General features: G+C 54.6%; 1 protein-coding gene across 7 annotated transcripts in view; it reads left to right on the top strand.

Moving 5' to 3' along the window:
- The window catches only part of P4HA2 (prolyl 4-hydroxylase subunit alpha 2), a 31,404-nt gene that overhangs the window by 3,328 nt on the left and 9,240 nt on the right, over positions 1-18,836 (top strand). For 4 of the 7 annotated variants that reach the window (XM_053912447.1, XM_071219487.1, XM_053912446.1 and 1 more), the window contains exons 3-10: positions 5,152-5,251; positions 5,758-5,854; positions 6,234-6,385; positions 8,939-9,076; positions 12,898-13,137; positions 14,285-14,478; positions 15,257-15,433; positions 18,539-18,609. In XM_053912447.1, the coding sequence (XP_053768422.1) occupies positions 5,170-5,251; positions 5,758-5,854; positions 6,234-6,385; positions 8,939-9,076; positions 12,898-13,137; positions 14,285-14,478; positions 15,257-15,433; positions 18,539-18,609 (1,151 nt within the window). In that variant the 5' untranslated portion in view covers positions 5,152-5,169. Of the gene's footprint in view, positions 1-3,160; positions 3,345-3,525; positions 3,658-5,151; positions 5,252-5,757; positions 5,855-6,233; positions 6,386-8,938; positions 9,077-12,897; positions 13,138-14,284; positions 14,479-15,256; positions 15,434-18,538; positions 18,610-18,836 lie in introns of those variants that run through there. The other 3 variants (XM_024557097.4, XM_045192639.3, XM_045192640.3) reach the window with 3 other exon arrangements.

Below are 18,836 nucleotides of genomic sequence, written 5' to 3'. Positions count from 1 at the left end.
TTTTGGCTTCATGTTGCTGACTGCCTTCTGGTAGGATCCAGCCAGTCGTGCAGTTGCTTTGTGAACCACAGTAAAGTCCTTGACCCAGGCAGGCCTGCTGTGCCAGGGCAAAGTGGGGCTCCCCCTTGTTGGGAGGCCCTGGTACTGTAAGCCAGCAGATGTTGCTGAGAAGGATTGAACGACAGAAGTATCTGGTGGAAAGTAAGTTTGGGGTTTGAATCTCAGCTCTGCCAGTGATTTGCTGGAGCATGTCAGGTGTGCAGGGAAACTCCCTCAGCCTCAGTTATGTGTCTGTAGCTGAAATGGACATGATAATCTATCTCATTTACAAGATTGGGGTGAGGATTAGAAGGTAGAAATGAAAGATTTTTGGAATCATAAATAGTGGTTATCTCAGCTGAGTTCCCAGAAAACAGAGCCTGAGGCGGAGCTTAAGTGCCGATTGCTTCATGGGAAGGTACACTTGCAGGGCTGGTGAGTGAGGGAAGGGGTGGTGAGGTGGAGGAGGATGGAAAGCAAATGCAGGGTGCTGCTTAGAAAGCTGGCTGGTCTGCACACAGCAGCGCCCGTTGTTCAGCCATGTGGGCCACCTCTGGGCAAGCTCAACAGAAAGTCCATGTCACAGGAGTTTCTCCGTGGACCTCCTCTTGTCCTCTGCCCTTCACTGGTCAGAGCTGCCTTGTGGGGTGTTAACTCCCCCTGCTCCTGCGGTGCACTACCAGGGCCCTCCAGCAGCCCCTGGGGAGGTGGCTGAGGCATGTCCTTGGAACCCCCAAGAAGTGGGAGGATCCAGAGGTTTGGGGCCTGACAGGCTCCTCCACTGGGTCTGAGGTGGGCCAGCTGCCCAGGAGACAGGCGAGGCCAAGAGACGTCGAGGCGGTGAGTCCGATGCATCGGAAACAACGGGCATGTGGATTTTGTCCTCGTGTGGATTTTGTCCTCGTGTAGGTTTCCTTCTTGTGAGTTACTCTAGCCTAGACTGCTAAGTCTCTGTCAAGACAGTGACTGAATACCCAACTGGGCTTTTGCAGGTCGATTTTCACGGCCTTCTCTGCTGCTTCATTGCTTATTTACTAGAGCAGGAAACTGTGGTTTTGATGGTGTCCAAGTGGGAAGTAAAAATCTAAATGTTTGTGGCCCAGAGAGAGAAAGCTTAAGGATAGCTAGTGGTGAACACCTCGGCTTCCTTAGGTTCTCAGTGCAGAATATCTTTCCTGTGAGGTGGTAGTTGAAGGTAGGAAACCTGGAGTCATAAGATGGGGCCGGAGAGGGCAGCAGGGCCAAGTCACAAGATTCCACAAGCCCCTGAGGGCTAGGGAGTTTGGACTTGATCCTGAGGGCAGTGGAGAGCCTTTGGAAGATTCTTAGGGAGAGAGAGACCAAGGGAGGGGCTGTAGCAAGCCTCGCTGGCTTCTTGGCAGAGTGGAGGTGGGTGGGAGGCCAGGCAAGATGAGAGAGCTGTGTGGGCGGCCAGCGTGGCTGCCGCAGGGGTGGGGGACTCAGACCAGTGTGATGATGCAGTGTGACATCGGGTGAGGGGAGCAGGGTGTCTCCCCTCCTTCCATGGGGTGCCAGTGACAGCGGGTCATGGGCCTCAGGGGACATCCACATGCTCAGGTGGTGGTGCCTGCGGGAGCCTCCGCACAGCTCCTAGGTTTGAGCATGCCTGTCCTCTTGGCTTTGCCGTCCCAGAGTGGGCCACGCCGCTGGGAGGCAGGGGCACTGCGGGGAGCCCTGTTCAGGCAGGTTCGGCCCCTACACAGAAGGCAGGCAGCCTCTTGTTCAGTGCCAAGCAAGACCTGCGCTCAGCAAACCCATGTTCTGTCTCTAGGCTGTTAAATACATTGTTAAAAGGCAAGCTGTTGCATTTGGGTTGCAGCTGGGAGCTTGGCAGAGGTTCCTGCTTGATGGATGAGGTAAGGGGAGAAGCTAAGGACGCTGCTGGTTTGCAGCTGGAAACATCTTTTCATGCCTAGTTGGCCAGGTTGTAAATGTCCTTTCCAAAGAGAAGGCTTGTTGGGGACTCTGATTATATGTCTTGGAATTGCCCTGTGCTTAGAAACAGTGCCAGTTGCCTGGTGGGTGAATCACTGTCACTGGGGTGTTGGCAGGGTTTGGAGGGCCTGCCTGGGGTGGGGGGGGGGTCCCAACTCAGACTGCCGGCTCTGCTTTGGAGTCCATTTGAGAGGTCTACTTGGTTTTTTTTCACTTTAAGTATATTAGAAAATCTATTTCCAATTCCCCATGGAGCCCTTGTGGAAAGTTTAGGAAATACAAATAAACATGAAGAGGAAAATAAACTTATCTCCCCGAGATACAGCCTAGATTTATGATTCTCTTCGTGCATCGTGTGTGTGTATGTATATATAAATTTGTGTATATGCACGGACATCTATATATACGCTTTTTCTTGTAAAAATGAAATCATAGGGTGCATATTGTTTGGGAGCCTGCTCTTGTCACTGGCCAGTATGCTTGGACCTTCACTCCATGGTGTCTGCACGTGGCATCCATTCTCACCCAGTCCACAGCAATCCTTTGTAGGGAAGAAATGTGCAGTCTTCCGTTGTGGTGGTTCCCTAACTCGAACAGGTCTGTGGTGAAGTGTTCTTTGTTGGGCGCGCCCTGTGGGCCGGGCGCGGCTGTCCACTCAGGAGCAGCTCACACAAAGCTCATGCTGGTTTTCTGCCTGGGCTCTGGGCCACGTCGTTTTCCATAAAAAGAGGTTTGACATTGCCCATTTCCAGGACCATTTAGCATGGATTTCTGAGGGTTCCTGAAGGGCGTCAGCAGCCCTAGATGCTTTGTGGGGGCACGGGGCATGCACAGAGACACCCACCTGCCCCGCCCCCAGGAGGCTCTGAGTACAGGTATGAGATGGGATGCTGCCCGCTCCCAACCTGCCCCTTTTTGTATGAAGCCTTTGGTGTTCAGGGGCCCAAGATCAGGAGAAATGGGTGGGGGCTCCAGGGCACCCCTGCCTGTGGTGGAGGTGTTGATGGTAGCAGTCTGGGGCTCCTTGGGGGTGTCTGGCTCTCTGGATCAGCGGAGTCATCCCCTCCTCCATCAGAGCAGGGATTTGCAGGCTCTTGGGAGGCAGTTTCCCAGAACGCCATCTGAGGTTCTCTGGAGCTCTTCCTCCAGGCCAGGGCTCGTGGATGGGCTGGGTCTACGCCAGACGACCCATTCCAGAGAAATAGCCGCTGGTGTTCACGTACTGAAGGAACCTGGGTGCTCTCTCCTGTGTCCTGTAAGGCACGGACCATGGACTGTATCACCACGGTGATTTGAAAGCAATGAAGAGGCTTCTCCCGCCCTTGAATTTGTCACTGTTCTCTGAAAAGGTATGCCACTGCAGCCAGTGACACACGGGAGGAACTCTGGGGCCCCTCACTTCCGACCATGTCTGGTCTGGTCTCCTGCCTGTGGCCCCCTCTCCCACCAGCCTGTGCCCGGTCCGCTGGTCCCTCACTGTCCATAGATTCAGTCTTCTGGCTTGGGTTTTTAACTGTCCTTTCCCTACAGATACACAGCACTTGCTCTCCTGAGCTAGTCTAGCCTCTTGGGAGATAAGGAACAGATACCAAGGCTTGTGAAAGGGGTTTGTGTAAACAACAAGAAAGGCCTTCTGGAACCCTGGGGCAGAGATGCAGTATGGTGAGCCTGGGAGCAGACCTGGGGCTGCATCAGGGGAACCTGGACGCCCCCTTGGAGCTAGCCAGCCCTACTTCCCTTCTTCCTGTGACTTGCTTTCCCCTGCTGCCCTCACTCCAGGATGCACCCCTTAGCATGATACTCCCTGCGCTGCAGCAGATTCTGGCTGAAAGACCTTGTCCCTTGAGTCTCTGGGCCTCCAACACCTAGGGCAGACACTGGGCAGGGGCATGGACAAATGAGGCCATTCACCTACTCCCCTCTCTTCCTGAATCAAGAACCCATTTGGGGGTGGGGGTTGTGGTTGGGCTCCTCTGAGCCTAACTTGGAACTGCAGTGGATTGGAATTTCTTCTGAGAAGGCTAGGCGAGGAACAGTGTGCGTGACTCTGTCTAATGGACCGCGGCAGGCAAAAACCCCCCTGGTATTAGTCAACTTGGACTTAGAGATGTTAGATAAGGCTTATATTTTGGGGGGAAGCATTTGTATTTCCTTTCTTTTCCTTGTTTTCTCTTAGTAAACTTCCTGTGGGGCTTGGCTGGAGTAGAGCAGGAAGAGGAAGGACTGACAGAGCTGAGCTCAGACGGGTGCCCGTGCCCCAGCATGCCCCGAGCTGCATGGATGAGCTTCTGCTGTGTACTTAGGTCCAGTACCAGTGGGGCTTGTCGCAGGTTGTGCCTGCTGCCTTCAGGGCTGGTTCTAGGCTCGTGAGAAGGTAGCAGCTGGCCTCTCACCCCTGTCAGCAGCGCGGCTGGGCCCAGCCCGGGGCTTTGGCCCTGTGTGGCTGGTTCGTTTCTGTTTCTGGAGTGCCTAGCTCAGTGCCTGGCATATGTGAGTCTGCAGTAAACATTTGTGAGTGGGGACGCGCCAGTGAGGTGGGCGCGTCCTGTGGGGCCTCACTGCAGGAAGAGTGGTGTCTGCCCTGCGTGCCTGCTGTGGCCTGGTGCAGACTGGCAGGGGCCGTTTTTACTCCCTGTCTGGCTGACCAGCTGCTGTGCACTTTGTTGTGGGTGTGGGTCCCCTGGAACATCTTGTGTCCGTTTCTCTTTCTGTCATTGTCTCTCCTCCAATGTCAGTCTCCTTATGGGCAGGGCTGCGTGTGACATCTGGGTCCCCAGCACCTGGCTCTGTCCTGGCCCGTGTGGGAGGAAAGGCAGAAACAGACAAACGATCTGTGAAACAAGGGGTGGCCCAGAATCTCGGGGTACAGACTGTCAGAACCAGTGGTGACCAAGTCCCGTGCAGTCCAGCCTTCCCTTGTTGCCGGTGGTTACCAGGAGCCAAGAGGGCAGTGTCTCCCGAGGGCCTGTGGCCTCCTAGAGCAGGGGCCGGAATTGAGCCCACATCCCTGTTTACCCCCTGCTGCTCCTGAACCTCCTTAGCCTCTGTGTGCTAGGTCAGGGTTTTGGCATGTTTGAGAGTGTGTATACAAGTGTGCGTGGGTATGTGTCTCCTCCCCCACTGTTCACCCAGTGACTGTTGCTGAATACCTTGCAGACGCTGCCTTCTGCAACCATGAAGCTCCGGGTGTCCACGTTGCTGGTGGCCTGGTTTGGTGTCCTGGGCTGCGTGCAGGCTGAATTCTTCACTTCTATCGGTATGTGCCTGCGGGGCTGTCCCCTACCGAGCAGTCTTTGGTTCAAGTGCCTCGATGTCCCTGCCTGAGGCCTGTTCTCATTCAGAGAGCGGTGGCCTCACCCACTGGTTTTGACCAGTTCTAGGGAGACTGGGACTTGTAGAGTTGCCCTTTCCCCCTCCGAGGCCCTGATGACCTGGCTGTCCCAGGAGCCAGCTGTCTCAGCTGGGCCCCTGTCCCTGGGAAGTGCAGGCTGCTGCTGGGCTGCCTGGCCTTCCTGACTCCCTTTCTCCCAGATGGGGGAGTGGTTCTGAGCAGAGAGCATTCTGCCTCTCTCTTCCTGAAGCAGGGGGCCAGGACCGTGTGAGCGCCTAGTCTGCTTCAACTCCAAGTCCCCAGTATGCTGAGAGAGACAACATGCCCGTGGCCCAGGGGACTGGCCTCTGTGCTGGTGTTCTGTGCCCCGAGGAAGGGGGCGGGACATCTCTCATCCACTTCTCTCAGGCCCTTTCTCCCGTCCCCTGTAGGGCACATGACGGACCTGATTTATGCAGAGAAGGACCTGGTGCAGTCTCTGAAGGAGTACATCCTTGTGGAGGAATCCAAGCTCTCCAAGATTAAGAGGTGCCCAGTGTCCAAAGTCTCCACGTCCACCCTGAGTCAGGCCTCCTGCCCCCTGGGAACCCATCTGGGGCACCTGAAGAGGAAGCCATTGAGAGAGCACTGTGCCGCTGGCCAGGAGTTACCTTGTGACCGTCCCTAGAGTGGCTCCACGTGGGCTGATGACTCACTGCCTTTTCCTTTCTGTTTAAGAGCCTTTTTGTGTATAGTGGGCTCCCCTACTCTTGTCCAGATTAAGGGGCTGCACAGGTCCATGGGGCCTTACTGTATTCATTCTTGGTTGTCTCTTGATGACGAGTATCCTAAGTCCCACCAGGGAACTTACCACAGGTCAAGGCCCTTGTGGGTGGGTGTGTTAGTCTCCCTTCCTCTGGCTCCACAGCTGGGCCGACAAAATGGAAGCTTTGACCAGCAAATCGGCTGCTGACCCCGAGGGCTACCTGTCCCACCCTGTGAATGCCTACAAACTGGTGAAGCGGCTGAACACAGAGTGGCCCGCACTGGAGGACCTTGTCCTGCAGGACTCGGCCGCAGGTGAGGAATGGCGAGCAGATGCTTGGGAGAGCCTGGGATGTGTGTGGCTGAGCCTGTCCTGGGTCTGGGTCAGGAGGGCGTGCGCCATGTGTGAACAGGGACCCTGTCATCTCACGTCTTTCCCCTTCTCTGTAGGGACCAGCCAGTGGCTGGCTTTGTTGCGTAATACATGTTGGTAATCAGTTCTTGCCTTTTCCTAGTGTTTTCACTTCCCTTTTTTGGTAGTGATTTTTTCTAATTATACTTTATTAACACACTTTTATAGAAAAGTTAGAAAATACAAAAACATTCACATAAGGAAATGACAATTCTTAATCTAATCACCTAGTGATAATAAGTACGACTCAAATTCCAGGTTTTTTATACGTACACATACATTAAAAAAAAAAAGGAACCATACATACATACCAGGGGTGCAGACTCACTTGCTCTGAGGGGCCAAATGAACTGACAGAAGTGAGTTAGGTGGGCTGGGTGGTGGGGCCCACACAAGCTGGGGTGCAGGGGCCTCATCTAAATTCATTCCCACTCATGTCTTTTAAAAAAATTGTTTTTTCCCATTCATGTCTTTTAAAAATAAAATAAATCTACTGGCAGATTTGTGGCATGAGAATATTCTGTTTTCCTAAATTTTGCAGCTTCTCTGTGCGCCCATTAAATGCTCTTCTGAAACACCATTTTAATGGCTGGACAGTCATCTGTCGTACAGATGTCGTGTAAACTTGGTCAAGCCAGTGGGTGTGGCCTTGTTTCCAAATCATCAGCAATCTTGCACAGACATCTTTGCTTGTTTTCTTAGGGTACATTCCTAGAAGTGGTATTTGCAGGTCAGTGCAGGGACTTTTTTAAAGCTTTGACTGTGCTTGGTGCTTTCACTCTGATAGAACTTTCTAGGCTCTAACATTTTCCTCTCAGCAGGAGATGGTGGGGTGGGCCTTCCTGCCTCTGAGCCCTGGGCCCAGCCTCCAGGACTCCCTGCCTCATGTCCCTGAGTTGGGAGTGCTGATTAACTTCAGACTCGTTGTTTCTCTGGCCGAGGCATTTCAGCCCATGTGGCCAGACTGGGCTGGGCTTGGCTGGGGCCAGGGTAGCCTCTGGGGAGGGATTGGTGAGCTCAGCTGGGCTGGAGCTGTGCCCAGTGAGCTCACTGCCTGCAGAAGCCGAGGCTGCCTTTCCCAGGCCCCTGCCTCCCAGCCTGGGCCCGCAGCTCAGAACTGAGTGTTCGGCCTGCGCTGCTGGAGAACAGGCCTGCTTGGGGGACCATCCACTCTCCACTCTTGTTGTCCATGCCCCTCTCTACCATCCACATCTCGTTTTTTTCTTTGGGGAAAAATTACCTGGAGGAGACAGGATAGGCCCACAGAGCGATAGGTTCTTTTCACCTCTAATTTTTAGAGTTCTTGCCCCGGAAATGAGGGGACATGCTGATAGTGTGGCTTTTTCTGGGGTGCATTTTCTTTTCCTGGATAATAAACTCTTTAGGGTCCCTGGCCATATAGTCAGGAGGAAAATAGCATTGCAGTATCTTGGCCCCCGGGTCCCCAGGTGTGGCTAGGAGTGGGTATGTGAGCTGGGGTTGTGAGAGTAGGTGGCTATGGGTGCTGCCGCTCTGGGAAGGGAGGCTCTGGAGCTTCCCTCCCAGATCCCAACTCATGGGCAGAATTACAGCCCCTGAATCAGCATGGAGGGGTCTGGCCCCCTCCTGGAGTCCTGAGACTGCTGGAGGTGCATATCTTGCTTTACAGAGAGGGCTTAGAGTCCCAGAACAGCTTTCTTGGGGTTCTCTAAGGTCAGGGGTTCTCCCACCCTCCAGGCTGTGGTCTTGAACACCACAGTTGGGGAGCTCCTACCCTGAGGTCATAGCAGGTTTGAGTGTTGGGGGGTACGTAGAGAGCAGAGCAAGACCCAGTGTGGTCTCTCAGGGGACTGTGCTGGTGCAGCCCCACCTGCTGGGCCTGGCCACATGGAGTCCTGGCCCCTAATCGAGGGGGTGCAGACAGTGCCAGATGCCTCCAGGACTGTCATTGTCACTGTTCTGGATTATAAGGGCCAGTGGTCAGTAACGAGTGGCCAGCTGGGCTCTATAAGTTAACTACCTCTGTCCCTTGGGCTCCTCAGCCTGAGATGTGGGCTGGAAGTCCGTGTTTACCTGGTCAACCCAATAATCCTGGGTCAAGGTTGTCCATGTAAATCATTTTCCACTGAGTGGTCAGCAAGTCCTCCTGAGTCCTCTCTGTGCCCCTTGCAATTACGCTCTCTGTCCTCTATCCCTTTTATCTCCACTGGTCCAGCTGAGTGCTTTGGAGCCAAGACTTCCACATGCTAACCAATGTGTGGGGCCATTTCTGTCGAGTCCCCAGTGAGCAGCACTGGCAGTTGGTACAGTGAGGGGTAAGAAGGGAGAGGTCTCCATGGGGGAGCCATCAGGACAGCTTCCTGGTGGCAGGGAACCTGCACTAGCCAAAGACCGTCCAGTGAGGGCCTCTCTGGTCCCAGGCGAATTCCTCCCCTGGGTCAAGGGTAACCTCTTGCTCTCCCTCTCTCATTTGGAAGGTTTTATTGCCAACCTCTCAGTTCAGCGACAGTTCTTCCCCACCGACGAGGACGAGATGGGAGCCGCCAAGGCCCTGATGAGGCTTCAGGACACATACAAGCTGGATCCAGCCATGATTTCCAAAGGGGAACTTCCAGGTAACTCGCCACTCTGGGCTTCGCCTGTCCAGCCTGTGATTCTACTGCAGTGTCTGGGCAGGGTTGGAGCCACTGCCTCCAGGTGCCCTCTGGTCACCTCTGGCAGTGACAATCTCTGTGGTTTCCAGTTGATGTGCCAGTCCCCCTTCCCATGACAGCTGCCTCCCCAGAGCCTTGTCCCTGCAGCCTCCCTCCCTGTATGTGCCGAGTTCCTCCCCTCGTCTGCGACTCAGGGAAAGCCGAGGCTGCTGCTCAGGACCCCCTTGGCTTTTCCTCCAGCGCACCACTCAGACCCCCAGCCCTCCCACCCGCTTTGGGTTCTTCTTGTCCAGGGCTGATCTCTTGACTCACAGTCGTGCCCCGTCTGCCCTCGGTTGCAGTCCCTGCCATACTCCTTCTGCGAGAACCTCTCTGGGCTCTACCCCTGAGCTGACACGCAGGCTCTGTTCTCGCTCATCTTACAAACTTGACCTCAGGGTCAAAGGCGCTTTTGAGTGTCTACTGCTCATAGAGCTCTTCCTCCCCCTGGTGAGGCTGCCAAACAGTCATCTACAGTCTTCCTCCACTTCCTTGATTCCCAGGCCCTCCTGAATGCACAAAGTCTGCCCCTCCCTGCTGTCTCCCATCCGCCAAGCCTGCCACCGGAAGGTCACCAGGGGCCAGGCAGCTGCTAAATCCAAGGGCAGGTTCAGACATAATGTTCTTTAACTTTCTGCAGCATTTGGCACACTGGTAGCCCCTTTCTTCCTGATATTCTCCCTCCTCTGAATTCCAGGACACTGATCCTGGCTGTTTCTTTTTTGGCATCTGTGGTTATATTCTCTCAATTTAAATCTCTCCCCCTCTCTGTCTCTCTCTCATTTTTTTTCCCCCATAAGCCCCTTTCCCACTGACTGCTCCAGTATATTTATAAGAAGATATCTGGGGTTTGGGGAGGGCTGTTAGAGGCCAAAACCCCAGGGATTCAGTTGGACCCCATTAAATCTTGGATACCACCTCCCCCAGGGAGACCCTGGAGGAGGTACAGGCAAAGAAATCATGGTGTGTGGCAGAAGGAGGCTCTCTGTCATTGGCCGGTCAAGGCCTAGAGCCCTGGTACTGAGGAGCCTGTGAACCAGCACTATAGGCATAGACTTCTCCTTATTCCTGCCTCAGTCAGGCCTTAGACCACAGGCCACGAGGCCAGAGGTGGAAGGCAGCTCAGGGCACCTGCTAGATCAGCTTGCCCTGTAGCTGTGAGACGATTGGTGGAAGAGCCACCAATCGTCTCACACCAGTCTGGAGCCACAACCAGGCATTGGTGTTTTACTGCAGTTAACAGTCCTGTGTGCATCCTGGAGGAGCCAGAGGTGGAAGGGAGATACTTCCTAGGATTCCACCCCTACCTCATGGTCTCCCTGCACACCTTCCCCAGGTGAGCCCAGCCCCCTTTCTATCACTCGAGGTATCACCTGTACGTGGATGGCATCAGATCTCAATTCCCTGTCAAGGCTTGTCCCCTGAGCTTCCAGCCAGTGCAGACAAAGGCCTATGGGACCGCTCTGCTTGGATGTTCCATTGGGCTCTTCAGAATTCACATGTCCCAAACTGAAATCTTTGTTTCTGAGCTCTCTACCCATCTCCTTTACCCCTTATCTCAGGAAAAAGCACCTCCATTCCTTGGCTGCCCATGCCAGGATCCTAAGGCCTGGAGATTCTACCTCCCTCATGTCTTCTGTGCTTGGAGGCCCTGATCTGAGAGGGTATAGCTCAGAGTACAGGAGGCCCTGACTGCAGCTCCGTGATCACTCCTTTCTCAGTTGGGTCATTGAAATACCACTGTGACTTGTGTATCTTCAGCTCACCCCTAGAAATCATCTACCACGTGGTCTTTTTTTAGTCCTCAACCTGAGAATATGTTTATTGATTTGGGGGAGAGAGGGAGAGGGATAGAGGGAGGAGGAGAGAGAGAAAAAAAGGAAGAGAAAGAAACATTGATTGGTTGCCTCCTGTATGTGCCCTGACCGAGAATCGAACCCACAACCTTTTGGTATATGGGACGATGCTACTGAGCCGCCCTAGTAGGGCCCTCCACGTGGTCTGAGGCACTCGTCTCTATGTGAGTTCCGGATCACAGCACTTAACTTTCAGGGCTTCATCTAAACTCCTCTTACGTAGACTTTGACCTCATCTCACTGGCCTCTTTGCCCACTGGTTGTATAAGGCTTCCTCACCACTCAGCTCCTTTGTTCACCCTGTGCCCTCTGCAGGAATCCTTTACCTGTGCCAGCAGGCCTCCTGTCTGGTTGCCCTCCAGCTCTCAGCCAGCTCAGCTGGCACTCTCCAGGGAGCACTCTCCAGGGGGTAGATATTTGAGTTGGCTTCTGGGGAGGATGCTGAGTGTCTGGGAGCCATTCGTGACATTCTTGCATCTGTGAGACATGTTGATAATAGCTGTGGATTATTAGCATCCTGGGGACCATAAGAGATATGTTCATACATCATCTCTTCAAATTATTGCCACCAGCCCTCTAAAATTGATGGTATTATCTCTATTTAGAGATAAGGGGACTAAGACTCAGAGAGGCTAAGCAACTTGTCCGTAGTCACAGTGCTGATGGGTGCCATAGTGAAAGCCACCCAGACCCAGAGCTCCAGCTTGCTCGGCTGTGTTATACTGCCTCTGTCAGTGCGGGTTCCTGGGCCCACAGAGCCAGAGGAGCCCTGTGGGGGCCCATGGAGTGTGGACAGGGGCTCAAGGAACCCCTTAGTCTTTGGTCTGCCTGCTAACTCATCTTGTCCTCAACTCTCTATTCCATGTTGTTCCTGAGCCTCCAGGGCGAGCAGACTCCAGTCTGTGAAGAGGCCAGCCCACCGCAGCAGGAGTTCTGTTCCATGCAGAGTCCCATCTTGGACATCGGTTAGGAAGAGCCCCCTCAGAAGCAGCTCCTCCCTGTCAGCCAGGCCCAGTTACTGGTAGCAGGGCCATAGGGAGGTGCCCTTGTTTTCCAGGGCAGGGGTCACAGCTTCTTGCTCTCCATAGGACCTGCTTCCAGGGTTCTCTGAGGAACACAGTCACGGCCCCATCTTGCCACCACTTTAAACCCCACATGTCCCTATAGGTGACATACCACATCTTCTTGACTTGAAACTCTTCATGGTCACTTTCCAGGGCTCAGCCTGCAGCAAGATGATGCTCAGCAAGGCCCCTGCCACCTAACGGCCAAAGCTGGCACTGCAGCCTTGGCTCTTGGCCTCCCTTGGTGTCTGTCTCATGGCTCCTGCTCCTCCTGTTTCTTTTACCTCTGAGTCCTCTCAGTGTCATTCTTCCTCTGTTCTTTCTGTACAGGTGCCTCCTGGGGCCCTGGTCTCAGACACCTTGTCTACTCTTTCCTCAGACTTCTCCCGGAAGCACTTATCCTCATCCATGGCTTTAGATGCCAGCTAAGTTCTGTTTTTTATATTCAACTAATTTTTTTACCCTCCAGCCTCACACGTCCAGCTGCCCACAGACATCTGCTGTGTGACTCACTGGACCTTCATATTCTTCTGAAAACTACTTCTTGTTGGGCTTCCTGGGCTCCTCTGTATCAAAGGCCCCTTCCCTCTTGGGAAAGGGACATCTGAGGCTCAGAGGTTGGCTGTGAGCCACAGCCTGGGGTAGGGCCAGCCTGGCTGTGCTCGCGGTACCAATGACTCTTTGAGGTGTGTGGTCTGAAGTCCTGGGAAGGCTCTGCTGGGAGGATGCCCCCTGCCAGTGGCCCAGGCCTCCTCGATGTGGGGGTCTCTTCCCCCATTGCAGAGGCTCCTCGGAGCCTGACTGTTTGCCTCGCCTGCTGCAGGAACCAAGTACCAGGCAGTGATGAGTGCAGATGACTGCTTTGGGATGGGTCGCTCGGCTTACAATGAAGGGGACTATTACCACACGGTGCTGTGGATGGAGCAGGTGCTGAAGCAGCTCGATGCTGGGGAAGAGGCGGTCAGCACCAAGGCCCAGGTGCTGGACTACCTGAGCTATGCCGTCTTCCAGTTGGGTGACCTGCACCGCGCCCTGGAGCTCACCCGCCGCCTGCTGTCTCTTGGTAAGGAGGTTCTAGGGGAGGTCAGATGGGGATCGGCAGCTGGCAGGAGAACTAGCCACTCTGCTGGCCACCACCTGGTCATTCTCTTGGGACTGAGCCAGTCTGACCTGTTCCCTGGTCAGTGACCAATGCCTTACTGCTTTCAGACCCAGTCCAGCTGCCAGCTAGCTCCTTAACCAACTCAAGTCTGGCCTGTCATTAACACTGCACACTGAGTGAGGCCTGTGACCCCTCTAGCTGTTGTTGCACCTGCTATTCTGCAGGATGGAGGCCCCCCCCAAAGCCAGCTCAGAGCAAGCTGTGCGTCAGGGTTGCCATGGTGACAGTAACCTGACCCTTGACTACAGGCCTGCCGTCTGTCTACCTGGTGGACTTGCCCTGGCTCTGGTGGTTAATGTGTTTCATGCTGTGGGACTAATGCGGTCAAAAGCACTGTTTTTAAAACCATCTGTTCTGCCTTTTAGTAACAGATGGAGCATCATAGTCTGGAAATGCTTTTCGTGAGTTTGATGACCACTAGCATATGTGTCCCAGCAAGACCCAGGTGGGAAGAGAGATTGTTAGATTCTGTCATGTTAGTAAGCGCCTTGGACAGGGAGTCAGGAAACCTTTGGGCCTGTTTTTCCATCCGAGGAGGGACACAGTAATCCTGGCTCCTTCGTGTTGTGAGGCCCGCATGGTGAGGCTGGGACAGTGTCACACTGCTGTTTTTGCGGCCACTATTTCAGCCTGCCTTCTAGCTGGAGTCAGCTTGTGATGGGGTCACCAGAGATGGATGTACCCTAGGGGACAAATGTAACTGTTACATGGCCAAGTCGGGGGCAGGAGGTAGGACTCTGGAACTGTGTCCTTGGGACCTCCAGGGAGGCCTGAGAGGACAGCCCCCTCAGTGACCAGCTAAGTGTCCCTCCCCAGCTTGCCTCGCCCCCCATGTGCCTTCGTTGCTTCTTGCTCATCAACGACCAGAATGGGAGAACGTCTGTTGTCTTTTTAGCTCTGACTCGTGAACCTGGTTAGGTGCTGTGGAAGGCAGATGCTGCGTGTGAGTGAGCTGCTGGGAGGGAAAACCGCTTATAGAATAATTTCTCTAAATGACCTAACAGATGTTTGTGGTTTCCTTTTCCTTCTTGTTCTTTGCTTTTTCTAGACCCGAGCCATGAACGAGCTGGAGGGAATCTGCGATACTTTGAACAGTTGTTGGAGGAAGAAAGAGAAAAAATGGTATCAAATCAGACCAGAGCTGAGCAGGCGACCCAGGACAGCATCTATGAGAGGCCCGTGGACTACCTGCCCGAGAGGGATGTCTATGAGAGCCTCTGTCGTGGGGAGGGTGTCAAACTGGTGAGACCTGTGGGCGGGTCAGGAGCCCAGGCTGTGCACCTAGGCTGCGACTCTGGACAGGCAGATTTTGGGGGGATGTTCTGCCCCCAAATGCTGGAAAGTAGGTTACTTTCCATCATCTTCCCTAGTTCTTTGTAGTGCCTGCAGAGGCTGACTTGTGGGCCTTCTTTGAGGTATAGGACGGGAGGCTGTCTCCCCTCATGTCCCAGGTAGATTTTCAATTCTCTAAGTTAGTCCTGAGCCCCCTCCCTACCCTAGCATGCCCAGCTTCTGCCCAGTCACTCTTGGGAAGAAAACCATGGGTGTGGCCATTCCGCAGACCCCAAGGGAAGTCGTGGGCTCTGTAGGACAGTTGAGTGTCAGGTATCACTGGCCTTTGAGAGCTTTGGGGTCCCAGGGCTCCCACAAGGAGGCTCAGGTGTGAGGCAGTCTCGCCTCCAGCCTCCAGGCTGACTGCTTGGCTCTCACTGGCCCCTCCTCCTTGAAAGCCCCCGCCCCAGCCCTTTTTGTTCACATCTCTGTGAGAAAGGTCAGGGGTTACCCTCTACCACAGGACCTGTGGTACTCTGGGGAAAGAGAAACATCACCTGATGTGTGGGGTGTCATTTTATGCCAGGCAAGCTGAGGGGCTTTTGATTTCTTCCGGGTGGGGCTGGGAGGAGCAGCTACTGGACACAGGGTGTGAGTCCAGTGTCTGCAGCCAGCCAGCCAGCCAGCCAACCTGGGGTGGAGGGTTGGGGCCCGCTCAGCTTGGGGCCTGTTGCTCTGTGCTCTGCAGACACCCCAGAGGCAGAAGAGGCTTTTCTGTAGGTACCACCACGGCAACAGGACGCCCCAGCTGCTCATCGCCCCCTTCAAAGAGGAGGACGAGTGGGACAGCCCTCACATCGTCAGGTACTACGACGTCATGTCTGACGAGGAGATCCAGAGGATCAAGGAGCTCGCAAAACCCAAAGTAGGTGTCCCTGCAGGTCCTTCTTGGGTCACTCATCCCTAGTACTGTGGGGCAGTTTGTCCTTACCCAGCTGGCTGTGGCCGGTGTCTAGCATGAGTCCGCTGGGCGGGTACTGAGGAGCTGCAGACTCAGTTTGACCTAGTGGGCCAGTGGGGAAGAGAGCCAAGGAACTGACGAGGACAGCCGGGGCACACTGGGGCAGGGCAGGCCCACAGGGAGAAGTGTTGCCCCTCTGTGGGGGCCGGGGTGTGGGGGCGAGTTTTTAGGAGGTATGCCATAGGGTGCCACCTGGCTGGGTCCTGGGGAGCTCCTGATCAGGCCTGCAAATGGGGAGAAAGAACATCTTTACAATGTTGAGTCTTCTCCTCCCCCTTGGGTGTCGTCATTGATTCATATCACTTAACATTGTCTTCCCCTGCACGCGCCTCGTGGCATTTGCCCCTAGGCGGGTGTGTTGTTACTGTAACTTCACTTTGTTTCTCCATCACTATACTTTTACTGGTTATGTTATTATATGCTAAACTGTTGATTGTAGAAGTATATTTCCTAGTCATAGCTAACATTTACAGAGTTCCTAAGTGCGGCAGGCCCTGTTCTAAATGCTTAACATATATTAATGACATTAAGCAAGCTGTGTTGTCGCGTTCATCCTCCCCATGAGGAAACAGACTTGTGCCTGTCACAGCTTGTTGCTGAACTTATTCCTCTTTCGGTTTTAGCTGATTCTCTTGGGTTGTTCAGATAGTAGCATCACCTGCAAATCAGAAAAAACTCGGCTTCTCCCTCTTAATAGTTACAGTTCTCTTGTTTTTAGTGTCGTATTGGACTGCCCCGAACTTCTGGAGCACCGATACAGGAGGCACCCCTGTCTTGCCCCTGAATTAGCTGAAAATTCCTCTGGTGTTTCACTGCTGCATATGTGGTTGGCTGTTGGTTTATTGCAGATATGTCATCATGTTATAAAGTTGTTCTTCTATTTCATGAGTTGCATCAGAGATTTGAAAGAGTTGACATCTTTCAGAGATAACTGCTTGCTGCCATCTCCCCTCCCCTCTCTGTCACTGGTGATGGGCAGGGAGGATTCTGCCCCTCATAGAACTGTAGCGTCCAGGAGGCCCCGCACTCACAGGGAGACCTAAGCCAGGTTCCTGCCCTGGCCCCCGTGTCTCACCTTGGAACGACCTTGGCTTGAGGTGCCAGAGTCAGTTGTGTCCCTGATGTGGCCAAGGGAGGGTCTAGCCAGTGTGTGTGGAGAATGGGGACCAGGACCTACTCCTCCGCACCCCCTGGATCAGCTCCAAAGCCTCCAGGGGAGAAAACCACATTCCTGGTTGCCAGGTGAGGGAGGCATTGTGTAACAGAATCTCCTGAGAAATTCCTCACAAGTCCCTTAGACCCAGGCAGTGAAGCATTTCTCTGTGTGTGTGTATGTGTATGTGTATGTAAGGGGTGGGAGTGGTGCACGCATGCACGTGTGTGGCAAGGGTGGTGGGGGTGATGCTGGGAAAACTTGTCTTTGAACAGAAGCCATGCGAAGAGCCAAACATGCTGACCTCTCCTTTTCCGGAACCTCTGAGGGACAGATGCTATGCTGGCTTTGAAGTGGGGCCGATGAGCTTAACTTGGCCTGTGGGGAGTTCTTGGCAGCTGCCTTTGAGTCCCCAGTCTGTTTTCAGAATAGCTCTGTCTGTCTCCCGGAGCAGAGCACAGCTGCCCAGAGCCTCCTGGGGGTGTCCGGCCAGCAGCGAGGCCCCGGTGCTCGGATGGGGTCTCGCTGTGGCTATGGCTGCCATCAGGGAAGGGCCCTCTGTCCTGAGCATGCTGGCCATCCCACCAGAACATGCTAGAGCAGCATGGTGTCCAAGCTGGTCTCACCTCCTGACCAGCCTCTGGTCCGCCTTTTCCTCACCATCCCTCTACCAGCCCCACCTGAGCTACCATCACCCCTTGCCCTGACTGCTGCCTCTACCTCCTCACTGGCCCCTTGTTCCCACTCTGGCCCGCCTTAGTCAGCTTTCCACAAGGACCCTTCTTACATTCAGTTGTGAGTGTCCCTCCCCTGTGTAAAGTCTTCCCTGTTTCTCCTTGGCTACAAGGTCACATCCAAATCCATGCTGTATGGCAGTCACCCCACTGGTTCTAGGGCCTCCTCACTGGACTGAGTTGTATGAGGGCCAGTGCCACGCCTTGGTCACCCAGTGCAGTGCCAGGCATGTAGTAGGCACTCATTAAGTGTTTACTGAAGTTCAGGGCAGGTGCTGTGGAGGTGGGGGTGTCCTGGTCTGTGGTCCCAGCCATATGAGTTCTTTAGGACGGTCCACAGCTGAAGCACTGGGGGCCAGCTCGGGCAGCAGGTCCCCCCAGGAGTACATCACTGCACCTGCCTGGGAAGCCTGGGGGAGACGAGGTAGGCAAGGGGCACCGGTGTGTGTGACGAGGTGGGTAAGGTGGCTGGCTTCCTGGCAGCAGTTCATTTAGTTCCACTTGTAGAATTTCCTTTCCTTCTATTGTCTGACCTTGGAGACTTTGCCTAGGCATGTGGACGCTGTGCCTCCTGTCTTTGCTCCTGTGCAGCGGGAGCCCAGTGCCAGCTGGGGCAGCAGGGGAGCCTTTGGACAGGTGTCTTGGCAGAGAAGGCCCCGGAGATTGAGAAGGGCTGTGTACTTGACCAGGTTGAGAGGAGTGTGCAGAGCTGAGACTTGGGGATGGTGGCACTGTTTGAAGAGCAGGTGGGAGAGGGGATTGGGTTGGGCAGCCAAGTGCAGGCGTGCTGGAGGGGAGGGTGGTAGCGTGTGGGCCTGGTGAGGAAGGCGGCCATCTGGGCAGATGGGTGGATGGACAAGCAGACTCTGTAGGCACACTCCTGCAGATGGCATGGACCTGGGTGATGAGCAGGTCAGTGGCCAGGGCCTGACTGCGGAGCAGGAATGGGGAACCCTCAGATGACTGCGCTGGCCTGGCTTCGGGATCATGGGGCCGTGGCTGGAGCCCCTGCCTGCAAAGCTTCGTCCCACACTGGACTGACTGGCAAATCTGCTCCCAGTCTCTCCAGGAAAACACTCGAGGCAAAGAAGGATAAGTCTGCCCTCTCTTCCTGCCTTCCAGCTTGCACGAGCCACTGTTCGTGATCCCAAGACAGGCGTCCTCACCGTTGCCAGCTACAGGGTTTCCAAAAGGTCAGCGAAGGTGATAGTGGTGGGGCAACTGCTCAAGCCCAACTCCAAGGCCTCCCAGTCCCCACCAGGGACTCCCAGCGGAGGGTGGCTCGCCCTGCCCTCCCCGCTGGCACCTCCCCCACTTAGAGCAGTCCCCATGCTGCCTGTTAGCTGGCCCTGACTCAGGGGAGAGAGTACAGGACCTCACTTCAGCCTGTCCTCCCTTCCTCTCTTTCTCTCCCTCTTCC

Source organism: Desmodus rotundus, chromosome 10 (genome assembly GCF_022682495.2).
Source record: "Desmodus rotundus isolate HL8 chromosome 10, HLdesRot8A.1, whole genome shotgun sequence".
NCBI classification, from domain to species: Eukaryota; Metazoa; Chordata; class Mammalia; order Chiroptera; family Phyllostomidae; genus Desmodus; species Desmodus rotundus.
This window is presented reverse-complemented; position numbering and strand designations above follow the sequence as displayed.